At 40.3% G+C, this 14397-nt stretch overlaps 1 protein-coding gene across 1 annotated transcript in view; it reads left to right on the top strand.

Moving 5' to 3' along the window:
* The first annotated feature begins 2345 nt into the window (after positions 1 to 2345).
* Positions 2346 to 14397, top strand: part of atp9b (ATPase phospholipid transporting 9B) — a 290399-nt gene continuing 278347 nt past the window's right edge. Inside the window, exon 1 of the mRNA XM_080193897.1 lies at positions 2346 to 2454. Coding sequence (XP_080050023.1) covers positions 2378 to 2454 — 77 coding nt within the window. The 5' untranslated portion in view covers positions 2346 to 2377. The remainder of the gene's footprint in view (positions 2455 to 14397) is intronic.

Raw genomic sequence — 14397 nt, 5'->3', positions numbered from 1 at the left:
CTAACCTACATATCCCTGGACACTAAGGGGCAATTTCTTAGCAAGGCCAATCAACCTAAATTGCACATCTTTGGACTGTGGGAGGAAACTGGAGCACCCGGAGGAAACCCACGCAGACACAAAGACAATGTGCAAACTCCATAAGAACATAAGAAGTAGGAGCAGGAGTAGGCCATCTAGCCCTTCGAGCCTGCCCCGCCATTCAGTAAGATCATGGCTGATCTGAAGTGGCTCAGTTCCACTTTCCTGCTTTCTCCCCATAACCCTTAATTCCCATGCCTACCAAAAACCTATCTACCCGTGTCTTAAATATATTTAGCGAGGTAGCCTTCACCACTTCAAGTGGCAGAGAATTCCAGAGATTCACCACCCTTTGAGTGAAGAAGTTCCTCCTCAACTCTATTCTAAACTGTCCCCCCCCTTATCTTGAGGCTGTGCCCTCTAGTCCTGTTGTCTTTTCTCTCTACCTCTACCCTATCCATCCCCTTCATTATCTTGTACGTCTCTAAGAATGCGTGATGCAGACATCCACAGAATGTGTGATGCAGACATCCACACAGATGCAAACTCCACACAGAATGCACAGAACCTTCTTGGATTTGTAACCATCATCTGTATTTCTTAAGTGCAGGAAGAGAAGCATGGGCAACATTCTCTCTCTCTCTTCTGCAATATTCAAGATTGGCCCGGTGGCACTGCTGCCTCACAGCTCCAGGGGTCCAGGTTCAAGTACTGGCCTTGGGTGACTGTCTGTGTGGCATTTGTATGTTCTCCCTGTGTCCTGCGAGTGTGCCGGTTTCTCCCCACACTCCAAAGGTGTGCGGATTATGTTGTTTGGTCACGTTATATTGCCCCATAGTGTCATGGGAATTAGTAGGGTAAATACAGGGGTTACCAGGATAGGCCTGGGTAGGTATAATAACTCCAGCTATAAAAGAACAGTGCTTTATTGCACAAACTAAAGTAAAGCAAAACCACAAACCTGTGATGAATGCAAAGAGGTCCCAACTGGTACAACACAACAATGGACCCACACAGATGTCAGCACAAGCTCCACCTAAGATAATTACCAGTCATCAGGGAGCTTGTATTCCATGAGTCTGACAGGGAGGTCACTCAGTGACTTCCCCATGCAAGTCTTGGGGGTAATAGAACCATACAATGCGGAAGAGACCCTTTGGCCCATCGAGTCTGCATTGACACATTAGAAACACCTGAGCTTCCACCCTCCCATTTACCAGCACTTGTCCCATGGCCCTGAATGTTATGATGTGCCAAGGGCTCATGCAGTACTTTTTAAAGGATATGAGGCATTCCGCCTCCATCACCCTCCAGGCAACACATTCCAGACCATCAACCAAACCTTCTGCCCCTCATCTTGAACCAATGAACCCCTTGTGACCGACCCTTCAATTCAGAAAAACAGCTGCTCCTTATCCATTCTGTCCATGTCCCTCATAAGCTTGATGTGGAGATGTCAGCGTTGGACTAGGGCAAACACAGTAAGAAATCTCAAAACACCAGGTTAAAGTCCAACAGGTTTATTTGGTAGCAAACACCACTAGCTTTCAGAGTGCTGCTTCTTCGTCAGGTAAGTTAGTGATTTACCTGACGAAGGAGCAGCGCTCCGAAAGCTAGTGGCGTTTGCTACCAAATAAACCTGTTGGACTTTAACCTGTGTGTGAGACTTCTTACAGTGTTTACCTCATAAGCTTGTACATGGATTTCATAGAATTATAGTACAGAAGGAGACCTTTTGGCCCATCGAGTCCATATCAGCCACAATTCCACCCAGGCACTATTCGGTAACCTCTGCAAATCCCCCTGACACTAAGGGACAATTTAGCATGGCCTATCAACCTAACTGCACATCTTTGGACTGTGGGAGGAAACCAGAGCACCCATAGGAAACCCACACAGAGGGGGGAGAATGCGCAGACTCCACGCAGTCACCTGAGACCGGAATTGAACCCGGGTCCCTGGCGCTTCATGTTAAACACTGTGCTGCCCGCTGCACCATCCTACACCTTGTGGGATTCCTGTCAGCGCAGGCTTGACGGGCCGAATGGCCTCCATCTCCACCATGGTGATTAATATACAATTATTTACAATAGAAAGGTTTGTTTGTCTGAAAGGAGGGTGAATTAGCTCTGAGAGAGAACTTGGTCTGGCTTCAGCACAAGGCTTGAGGACTTGCTGGGTGGGAGGGGGCGGTGTGTTGGAATGGATGAGGTAACGGAGATGACGTAACCGACCAATGTCGTAACTGGACGATGACGCAATAGCACAGTGACGCGATAACATCGTGACGTAATTGTACTGTGACGTAGGTGCTGGCGCCCGGGGGATTGTGGGAGGCGAACCTACCCACTTTAAGATGGCGGATAGTATTCCTTTACACCCGGTGCGGAACCTGCAAAAGAGACAGGAATATTACCCGGGGAGACAGAGCAGGTACCGTCACTGCCGCCGTTCTGTTCACACACACTGACACACCGTGCCCGTACAGCGAGCGCTCGATCGGCGCTGAGACAGAGAGGGAGATGGGGGTGTTGCTGCAGGGGGTTGAAGGGGTCTGGGGGATGAGGAGCCTGGGCCCGGCTCCCTCCTTCCAACCTGCACACTCTGTAACCTCGGGTAATCGATGTGAGCCGCTGCTGGCTCTCATTGGGTGCGGGCTCCCAAGGCCTGGGTAGCAAGTGCCATCAACACCCATGTCAGATTGTAGTTCAATGGGTAGCAGCACTCTGTGTGTGTCTCACTCTGTGTCTTCTTCCTGTGTTTTCAAGCTTCACTCCCAGAGGCTGGGGCACCAGAAATAGAATTCAGGCTGGCAGGATTGGAGGTGGGCTGCCCTGTCATTGGTACCCACTTTTCTCCACTTCTGCTGGCATCTATGGGCACTGCGGTCCATCATCTGTATTGCTCCAACATTTCTGAATGTGGTTATTGGTGGATATTAAACTAAGACCGCACAGGTGGATGTAAAAGATCCTGTGGTACTATCTTGAAGAAAAGCAGCCAAATTATTCTGATCCTGGCCAATATTTATTCCTGAATGAACATCACATAAACAGACTATGGTCTTTTGCATGTTGCTCTGCGTGGGATCTTACTATATGCAAATTGGCTGCTGCTTTTTGCACCTTACCATGGTGATGAGACTTCACAGCCAATGAAGTACTTTTAAAGCATGTTGTGATATCCAATGGTTGTGAAAGGTGCTCTATTAATATGCCTCTTAAAATATTTCTGAAGAAGTACTGGACTCAATGTTCAATTATCTCAGATATTTTTGGACCTGCTGGGCTTTCCAGCACTTTCTGGTCTAAATCTATATAAAAGCTAGAAAAGTGCCAACAGCTCTTCCCTCTTTTATTAGGAGATATTTGAGGTGAGAGTTGATTTGCAGGACGTTAGCAAAATTGCTGAAGTACCCCCCCCCCCCCGCCACCGCTTTTGTTTATCTACAATATAAAAGCAAAGCAAACTAATTGTAGCAAAGAACATTACATTTGTTTACGTTTTATATGGGCAAAGTATTCTAAAGTTAATCAATATTGGTGAATGATAAAAAGTGAAATTGCACATTCATTAACTTGATGAAATGATGTTTGTTTATAATTCCCAGCAATATTTTTAAAACAGTTGACCTGTGTATAAGTTTAGGCCACACTTATCAACAAGTGAGATTGTTCATTCTGTTGCAGATTTCTGAAAATAAATCATTTTATTTGACTGATATTTGTATGTGATAGACCACACATAGTTTTGTGGTTTTGAGTTTAATGGGAAGAATTGGCTTTTCCCATAATATTTTCTTATGGGTAAGTGAACAGTATCAGGACTGTTTGTGTGGAAAGTAAATATAAATATGAACTGGTTGGGCTGAAGCAGCTGTTGTGTATTGTAATTTATGTGGCTAGAAGCATGATTTAAGTGGGCGATTGGCTGTTTTTAAAATGACAAGTTAGAAAGCTGATGAAGCTTAAAAGAAAGCCAAAGTATTGTGCACCTGAACAGAAAATAAAATAATTACAAACTTGGCACTTGCTGTTCAATAGGCTGGTTTAATTGAGATGTTCATGTCATCAGCAAAGGCAGTAAGAAGTCTCACAACACCAGCTTAAAGTCCAACCAGTTCATTTGATAGTAAACCCACAAGCTTTCGGAAACGCTGTTCCTTCGTCAGGTGTGTGGAAGGTTGGACTTTAACCTGGCGTTGTGAGACTCTTACTGTGTTTACTCCAGTCCAACCCGGCATCTCCACATCACCAGCAAAGGCACCAGATCGTTCTGAGATTTTCAGAGCAGATAGTTATAAGGCAGTATACAATATTGATGCAATGAAAGTGATGTTCAGTCATCTAACTTCCACCTTAAATACCAAAATGTGCCAGAGGATGGTTATTCAGCCTCAATCTTGCTATGTTAAGATTTTTGAGTGCATGAGCATCTTGTTAGATCCTATTTGGGAAGCCAAAGAAATGTTAATTTGAAAGTCCAATTTTTGAATGTGTGTTCATTGTGCTTTTTAATTTTACACATGCAAAAATAATCTTTTTGCCTTTGCTGGCTTGTTTCAAACAATCATCCATCTAGAGCTTGAAATTTACAAGCCTTTGCTTTTGACCTGATGAGAGATTTCAGTTGCTTTCAATCACCTACGTATGCAGCTGCTATCCGTGCACAATGACATGTAAAATATGCTGGTGATGAGATTTTTTTTTGGGCAGTGAAGAGATAAAGCCATTTGTAGGTGTAGTACAGGTGCTTATGGCTGGACTTCAAATGATTTTGGCCTACTTGTCCGAGAGCAGTATATTCAGCAGTGAACTTGGCAGTGAGAATTTGATCTGTATCAATGAACGTCCGGGTTGACTTCACAATAATTTCACAAGCTGCTTTCACAAAATCGGTGAACTACATACAGTATACTTTCTGTTAATAAATTATGACTTTACTCAAACCAATAATTTTCTTCAATCCAAACTTGGTTAAAGTCAAGTTGTCAAGGGAAATTATTCGGTGACAGATGGTGTCTTTAATTTTAAAAAATGTGTATGTTAAGTGTGCCCATGTTGAGCTATTGATGAAATTGTTTCCTGATTTCAATCTACATACTTTTCTCCAAATTCATGTGAAATTTGTTGTTGGGTCCTTTGGTTGATGCCAGCGCTCAAGATAATGACTGTCCTTTACGTTCTCTTCCATTCTCAGTTCCAGCTCTTGCACTACTCCTGACTCAGCTCTGCACCTCACCTGCGATGGAGCAGACGTAGATATAGTTGATAGCTCCCTTCTTTAACTTCCTTCACTTTATTTTTTAAAAAAAGATACATTATTTACTTAAAACCCTTTGGTTTTCATTCTGCTCACTGCTTTTTATATCATTATTTACCTTGCTGCAGTAATTTCCTATTTATCAAAGGTCTAAATCCATTCACAAATGCTTAATGGCCGCAAAGAACATTGCTTTAAATTTTTGTCTTTTGGCAGGGAAGGTCATATTTAAATGTACAATGACAGGAAGCGAAATGTAAATCTGTTCAAACAAATAAGTCTTAAAATCAAACCATTGTTAGATTGTCTGTTTAGTTATCTTTAACATTTTTACCTGAGCGACATCAGTGGAGGTTAATTAGCATTGCATGAATCTCCAGTTTCCAGCCAATTTCAGTGTAAATGTAGATAAATTCTGCTTCTGGAGGAGGGGCAAACCAAGGTCAATAAGTGAGAGTTGCATTTATATAGTGCCTTTTGTCACCTTAACACCCGTTTTACAGCCAGTGATAGTTGTTTGTTTATATAGCATTAGTTGGCGTGCAGCAGGCTTCCACACACAGCAATGTGATAAAGACCAAATAATCTGTCTAGAATGATAAATGTTGACCCTGACACTGGGCTGAAAATTGCCATGAGGTTTTTTTGCATCCATCTGAGGGCAGGTGGGAGCCCAGTTTAACATCTTATCCATATATCGATATGACCAACAGTGGAATTCCGGTGCTGCTTGAATCTTGCACATTGACTCATCTGAATAATTGTGAAAAGTGGTGAGGAAAAGAATCACGCTGTTGCATTAAAGAACATGTGTATGTGTGCAGTTGTTATTATGTGGTATCCATGATGACTTTGACTTGAGTAGTTGGTGTGCAAATGGTATTTATAGGTTTGGTTGAGCATTACTAATTTAGCACTTATACGTGATCTTGATATTGGTTTTACGAAAACCAGTGCTAATTATGAGCTTGTAATTTGTCAAAGTTGATGCCTCACTACTAGACTAAGTGAGCAATTACTAATGTGGAAAGGATCATATTCCAGTCTTCCCAAGACTTGGGCCAAAAGGATTATTTAGAAGCAGTGCATTCCTTTGCCTTGGGACTGTACCCTTTGTTCCAGTTCTCTTGATTACTATTTGGGTTGGCTATTTTCTTGTCCAGGATGGTCCCTCATTTGCCATTGGGCACTCTGGGACTATACTCTGTGCTCAGTCTGTTCCCTGCCAAGCGAACCGAGAAGATTAAATTTTGACAGAGTCATCTGGACTTGAAACGTCAGCTCTTTTCTCTCCTTACAGATGCTGCCAAACCTGCTGAGATTTTCTGGCATTTTCTCTTTAAGTTAAATTGGTGATGCCTTAAGCATATTCTTTTGGGGCTCTGAATATTTTACAGATGAGTTCTGTTTTTGCTGGAAACTTAATTGTGCCACTTATGTTTAGCTGAATGCAAAAGTCAAAGTTGACACTCCAGCACAGTACTATTAGTGGTGCCATCTTTTGGGTGAGACGTTAAACTAAAGCCACATTTGCTTACTGGAATGGACATAAATGATCCCATGACAGTGTTTCAAAGAAAACCAAGGGAGTTATTCCTCCTGCCCTGGCCAATATTTATTCCTCAACATCACAAAAGGATTTTCTGGCTGTTATCACATTGCACTTTGTAGGAAGCTTGCTGTGTTCAAGGTGGCAGCTGCTGTGTTTCCTATACACAACAGAGACTCAGTTAAGCACTTCTTTGGCTGCAAAATACTTTTGAGATAGCTGATGGTTATGAAGAACACTATATAAGTGCATGTCTGCCTTTTCTTTAATTGTAGTTCTGGTACCAGACAAGATTTTTCTTTTAGGAGATGGTATTCCGTATGCTTCAGCGAGGAAACCAGAAGCATTGGCATTCCAGAAGAAAAATCTTCAAAGGAGTAAAGTGGCTGGTAGATTGATTTGGACTGGGTAAGGACCTTGATTTGGTTTCAAAGGCCCAAGATGAACATCTTATCCAATTTAGTAATATGAGAGCGGGAAAAGCTGTGCTATTTCCTCACCGTTACACCATGCAAGCATCTTGTTGAGAAAATTTGTGTCCTTTTTTTTTGAAATGATTGTTAATGCTACCCTTTCACGATTAATCAGTAGTTTGATTAGTTGTCTGGATTGGAGTAATTTGGCACTTGTGGTGATTTGTGAATTATCTGGATGTTTTCAAAGTGAATGCTGTTGACCCAACTTGACAGATCTTTCCCTATCCTAGAATAAATCAGTATATGTCCAAGAACTGGTCAGCAGATTTTTATAAATGACTCCCTGGATTTAGTCCTTTGAAGTTTTCAATCTTAAGTTTGATAAGGATGGCTCTTTCCTGGTGACATAGAGTTTAATCTGGTTTCTAGATTTGTTCCCTGGTCTGTGAGTTAGTTGCATTCAGCTGGTTGTGCCATGAACCGTTTAGTCCATCTGGGTTATTGTGGGAAAATTGGCTGACGGAGATAAATGTTGTTGTGATGGTTAGGGCTCTACTCCCTCAGCCCTGCCCCTTACCACCTCCTTCTGTTCCTCCCCATTACCACTGCTCTCTGTACCTTGCCAATGCTGTTGAATAGTAACACATGATTAATTATTTTGGTGAGGAACTGGAGGGCAGATGTCATCCATTGAATTTATTCCAGTATCAATGGTTTTGGTCAAAGGAGTTTGGGACTTAGGTTGTAAATTGATGAGAGAATACAAGAGGAAGTGGATAAGACTTTTTTGTTTAATTTGTTTTCCACTATTGCGTATCAGTCGTATATACAAGTTGATTACAGAACTATTACATCCTGCCTAGACTGGCCTATAAAAATATAAAATAATCCATGGCAACATTTGCTGTCTACTTAATACATTCCATAGAGCATAGGGGGAAAATTTGTGCAGAGGAAACATTGGAATAATGGACTGAACTTCTTCCTATGAAAAATTCTTTCCTCGCAAAAGTGACAGCACAGGAACTCAACATTATTTTGGATACTGGTGATGGTGATTGGTGGAGGGGGTGGGGGGGGTCACAACGTATGATTTCTATAGGGCATAAGTTATTGAAAACAGTGCAAGATTTACTGATGCAAAGCTGAATTGTGCACACTTGTCAAAGTTAACCACGCTATACTTAATATAAATGCAGAATACTGTGAATGCTGGAAATCTGAGATGAATACAGGAACTGTTGAAAATAATTAGCATCTATGGAAAGAGAAACAGTCAATGATTCAGGTTGGTAATCTTTAGATGAAAGGTCATCTACCTGAAACATTAACTTTTTTTCTCCCAAGGTGCTTCCTTACCTGAGTAGGATTTTCTGTTTCTATCACATGGGGTTTGTAATGTATGGACATTGCTTAGTATTGTTTTGTATGTGGTGCTTCTTTGAGGCCTACACAACTGGACTAGACAGAAACATGAGTAGAGGCAGACGTCAGTCAGGATTCCAGTAAGTGTGAACAGCATTTTGCACAGTCAGTTGATGTTTATATTGAAAGTGCACAAAGAAATGTGATTAAAAGTGCAACCAATTTCGGGATAGTAGAGGTGGGGAGATTCTGAACTCGGACTCAAACGTAACCTTTGAGAAACTCTGCAGGAAGTTGGTGGGCCAGCAGGAGGATTATGTTCTTTTATCTTCCAAAGCAATATGACTTGTGTATAGGTGACCAATAAAATAGCTATCTATCTTTATATAACGTCCCCTTCCAGTTCTTCTGTCTTCCTTTCTTTCGGGTGATAAATGAACATGTGGTGTAGTTTGCTGGTCAGAACAGGTGGGGCTATTGCAATGTCCCCGCAGTCAAATAACCTGTCATCACACTGTTTAAGCTCCCAGAAGAATAGGCATGAGGTGGTCATTCTTAATGCCAGCCTAGACAGTGAATGCTGGCAGACTACTTGATCAGGGCAGAGGCACATGTCACCTGGAACTCATCCTATTCTTGACTGACTTAAATACACATTATTTAGCAGGGTTCACCAGATGGCACTGCTATTGGAGATCCTGCTGATTTTCATTTTCTCCTTTCCTCCCTCGCTGACCCAGTTATGTTCACCAATTCAGGCTATGGCTGATTGTTAAATTTTTTTAAAAAATTACACATTTATTAGAAACTGGATAATTTATGTCCAGTTGAAAACCTGGATGAAACTTTGATTTTTATAATACTTTAGAGTGACTTGAATTGGGTAGAAAAACTTATTCAATTTCAGTTATGTTGATTATAAAGCGCTTTTGTACTCTACTTTCAAAACATTTTCTGTAGTTTTTCAGCACTGTATATTTTCCCCTTGATGAATGAAATTAAGTTTCAGAAGTTCTATGAATGAACATTTGTCAACTATTATTTGAAGTTTAACCAGAGGAAATAAATTCTAAAAGTAGTAAGTGTATGAATGAAGGGATAATCTCTAGGGTGGGGAAGAGCTGAATCAGACCACAAAGGATTATATGCAACAAGAATTAGGAATGTTAATGGATTGCGGTAAGTGGGGTAAATGAATTAAATGTTACTGGTAGTTTGTGAATTGTTTTTGTTTCATCAAAATTGGGAAATGACTTTTTTTCTGAATTGGCAAGTGCAATTATCCAATACTTGTGCAATTATAGCTCTACCTTTCAGTCAAAACAAAGTACACATTAAACTGCATATTTTCAAGTCACAGGATACATTTCAAATACGAATCATTACTGAGATTTTGCCAAAGTGTTTACAGTAGCAGCAGTTCTTCCATTCAATGTCACTGGAATTGCTGGTATTACTTAGTTGATGCCTTGAAGCTTGGAAATGGCAACTTTTTTTGTCATCTACATCTAGAACTGAGTACATGGATTAGCGGTACTGTGTAAATGCCTGGATTGATCAGTTGTATCCACTCAGTGAATATAAGCTCGTGGTTCAGTAGTAATGAAAAACACTGCACTATTCAAATAGAATGTTTAACTTTGGAATTTGAATTATACTTTATTTCTAAGAAGCTGTGGTGATTGAAATGCAATTGTAGTTTGAAAATGCTCCTCTTCTTTGGTGTTCCATAGTGTTCCACTATTTTGCACCATTTATAGAAGCACAGAAGAAGGTCATTTGGCCCATCATGTCTGCATTGGCTCTTCAAATGAGCAATCCATCTAGTGCCATTCTGGCTTTGTATAACCCTGTATGTGCTTCCTATTCAAATGATCCGATTTCCTCTTGAATGTCTTGCTCAAGACTTCTTCCACCGCACTATATAAGTAATTTATTTAAGTAATTGGTTTAGTACAAAACAATACATTTTGCTTGTTTAGAATTGCACAATGATACTGTGAAAAAACATCTTTGGTATGTTGCCAGCACCTACCTACCTAATAACATAATGTTTATGAGCTACAATTGTTTCAAATGTATTATTATAGAATAATGAAGTGCTAACAGTTTACTGTTAGTGTAGCTTTTTTGCCAATTCAGGACCTGGACAGGTGTGTGTCTGCCTCATATTTCTCTCTGGATCATTGTTATTTCTCCTGAATTGCCCTTTGGCTTATTTCTCAGTCTAGTGTAACTTAAAACAGTGAAACAGAACAACAATACTTCATTTGTGCAACTGCAGTTTGGTTAAGCATAGTTTACTAATGTGGAAAGTACTTCAATCATCAATTTAAGTTTTAGATTGTACTGTAGACTGGAGGTACAGTAGAGTAGTGGTTATGTTACTCGATTAGAAGGCCTGGATGAAACCCAGGGAATAAGTTCAAATCCCATGGGAATGATTTGAATTTAAATTTATTTTAAAAAAATGATCTGGGAGTTAAAAATTTGTCTAAGAAGCTGCCAGATTGTCATTTAAAAAAAAAAATTAGTTCTGTTATGACTTTTTGGGAAAGAGCCCTGCTGTCATTTGCTGGTGTAGCCTATATGTGACTCCCATTCCATTCCAACTTGCTTGATGCTAAATAGCCCTCTGAAATGGCTGAGCAAGCCACTAGATTCCATCAAACTGCTACTGCAGTGATTAACAAAGGCAGCTCACATCACATTCTCTGGGTAACTAACTTTGGCAGAGGCATCCATATCCTGAGGTTTGATATTAAATTTACTGTGAATGTTTTCTTTAAGCAATGTAATCTTTGCTGTTTTATTCTTCAGGTATGGACAGTTTCTTTTCTAGCTGATGCCTCACTGCCTTTGGCCACGCTGGCTCTTCACCTTGGTCTGCATTAACCTTTAACATTCTTAATTTCATCAAACTCATCAGCATGAGTTGATTACAAACTTGGGCACCATTCAGATGAATTGTAATTCAGAATTTTAACTGATGAACATTTTTAATGCTTAACTAAACAGATTATGGATATTAATAAAAAAAACCTTGAATGCAGCAAATACCTATCATTCAGGGCTGCATTCAAGAACATTACAGTTTGTGACATTTTTATGTTGCCCCTTCAATATGAACATTTACTTGATTTATATTTTCAGATGGTTTGCTTCTTAATGACAACAAAGGTTTGGATGGTGCTTAACCTGCAATGGATTTTCCTCATGGTGTCTTTTCAAGGATCTATCCTTGGCTGCCTTGTATTTCTCATCCATACAGTTGCATGGTGGTATCACCTGGAAAAACTGTACGTGTGGAAACTAGCACTGACAACACCCATGTCTATCTCCCCATCATCACCTTTCTTGACCCCTATTGTCAGACTGCTCAACTGGCCGAAATTTCCTTCAAGCAAATATTGGGAAGACAGAATCACAAATATTACATTATAGGAGGCTATCTGGCTCATTGTTCATTTGGGCAGCAGGCACAATCACAATTTACAATTAGTATCAACCCTGCACGTTCTTGCTTTTTTTAACAATTTATTTCATGGGATATGGGTTTCAGTGGCTAGGCCAACATTTGTGTCCAATCCCTTATTGTCCTTGAGAAGGAGCTGGTGAGCTGCATTCTTGAGCCACTAGCTACCATATAGTGTAGGTATACCCACAGTACTGTAGGGGAGGGAGTTCCTGGATTTTGATCCAACAACAGTGAAGAAACAGCGATACATTTTCAGGGTGGTGAATGACTTGATGGTATACTTTCAGATCGTTGTCCTTCCAGATGGTAATTATTGTGGGGGAGATACTAAGGTGACTTGGTGAATTCTGACGGTAGATCTTTAAGATGGTGCACACTGCTGCCATTCCATGGTGGTTGATGTGGTGCCAGCCAAGTGGCTGCCTTGTCCTGGATAGTGACAAGCTGCTGGAGTGTTGTTGGAGCAGCACTCATCCTGGCAGGGGAAGAGTATTGCGTCACGCTCTTAACTTGTGCCTTGTAGATGGTGGATGGACTTTGTTATTGATCTTTGATTTCCCCCTTTATATCTGGCATATTTTCCCTAACCCTCCCAAAATAAAACAGCAAAGGTCACATTGTTATCTTTGCTTTAAGCACCCAGTAAATTCCCATCTATTGAATAACTAGCAGAATAAACTTGATACAAGACAAAAATAGAAGGATTAGTTTATTTCATGCACACACAAAATGCAGGAATGAGGTTTTGCAATGTCAGCCCCTTTTGCACGATAAAAGAAAGATGAGGGAAAGAAAGGGGTACAGGGCCAGATCACACAAATGCAAGTTGCGTTTTTTTTCATGAGTCTGAAGGTTAGGAAATCCTCTTTAGTTAGGATAAAAAGCCTTGTCTATTTTTTAAAATAAACATGCTAATTTTACAAAGTAGCTTCTTTGAGGTAGATTTATATTGATATTTTCCTTCCAGTCTTAACTGGGACAATGGAGAGACACTACTCCTGTAAACGTGTGCTAAATTGCTCAAATCCTCAAGGGTTTATGTTCTGGTGCATGGGAACCGTGAATTGGAATGGAAGCAAGAGCTGGTAGATACAATGCACTTGTGTTCTTTTTCTTTATATTACTAATTTCACTTGGAATGATGTAAAATAAACATAGTGCTGCTGTCTCCAGAGGCACCAGGCCCAATTAAAGCTAGGCTTTTTACAAGCACCTTCAAACATAACCAGTGCACACGAAGAATCCCGAAACCATAAGCTGCCATTCTTTTGGGAGCAAGCTGAATGCAACTGCTTCTATGTAGACAGCAAAACAGTGATCTTTAATCATTGGGGTAGGTCCAGCAATTGATAGTGTACCAAATGCTGACTATAGAACAATTTCTTGCACTGTGACTATGAAATGTGCCCCAAAGGGGAAATTAAACCTCTTTGGATGCTTTATGTTAAACATAAACATGTTTATAGTTGAGGATTAATAGTGTGTAACTTACTGTATGGTCTAGTTGAAGGTACAAAGGGTGTTTGCTGTTTAAATTGCTACCTTCCAATCCTTAAGAATTATTCTAGAATCTAAGGAATTCTGGAAGATCAAAACTGATGCACCTGGGCAATTGGGGTTTCTGAACAATCGATTTCGAGGCTGGAGAGCTTAGTGTATTGAACAACTTGTTGGAGCTACACACTAACAAATCTCAGGGCCTTGAAGGACTAAAGGCCTTGAAAAAACTGGCTAGTGCGATGGTTTTTTTTTAATTTCCTAGATTTGATTAAGATCCCATTAGAGTGGGAAATGGCAAATGCAGCTTTTTTTATTCAAAAAGACAGAAAACAAGAACCACAGGTCACTTTAGATTGTCATAGGAAAAATGTTAGAAATTATTATTAAAGATGTAATAGCAGGGCACTTGGAAATATTCAAAGCAATCAGGTAGAGTCAACATGATTTTGTAACAGGGACATAATGTTTAACCAATTTATTGGAGTTCTTTGAAGACGTCACGTGCTTTAGATAAAAGACTATGGATGTACTGTATTTAGATTTTCAAAGGCACTGATAAGTTGCCCCACAAAGTTATTGTGAAAAATAAAAGCTCATGGTGTAGGGGGTGACATATTGACTTGGCTTGAAGTTTGGCTAGCCAACAGGAGAGAGTTGGCATAAATGGCTGTTGTCCTGGTTGACAGAGTATGATAGGTGGTGTGCCACAGGGGTCAGTGTTGGTTCTCAACATTTGGCAATTTATTATAGATCATTTGGGTGAAGGGACCAGAAGAATGTTTGCTAAATTTTCTGGTAGGAAAGTA

This window comes from Carcharhinus amblyrhynchos, chromosome 8 (genome assembly GCF_965287045.1).
Source record: "Carcharhinus amblyrhynchos chromosome 8, sCarAmb.v2.hapA, whole genome shotgun sequence".
NCBI classification, from domain to species: Eukaryota; Metazoa; Chordata; class Chondrichthyes; order Carcharhiniformes; family Carcharhinidae; genus Carcharhinus; species Carcharhinus amblyrhynchos.
This window is presented reverse-complemented; position numbering and strand designations above follow the sequence as displayed.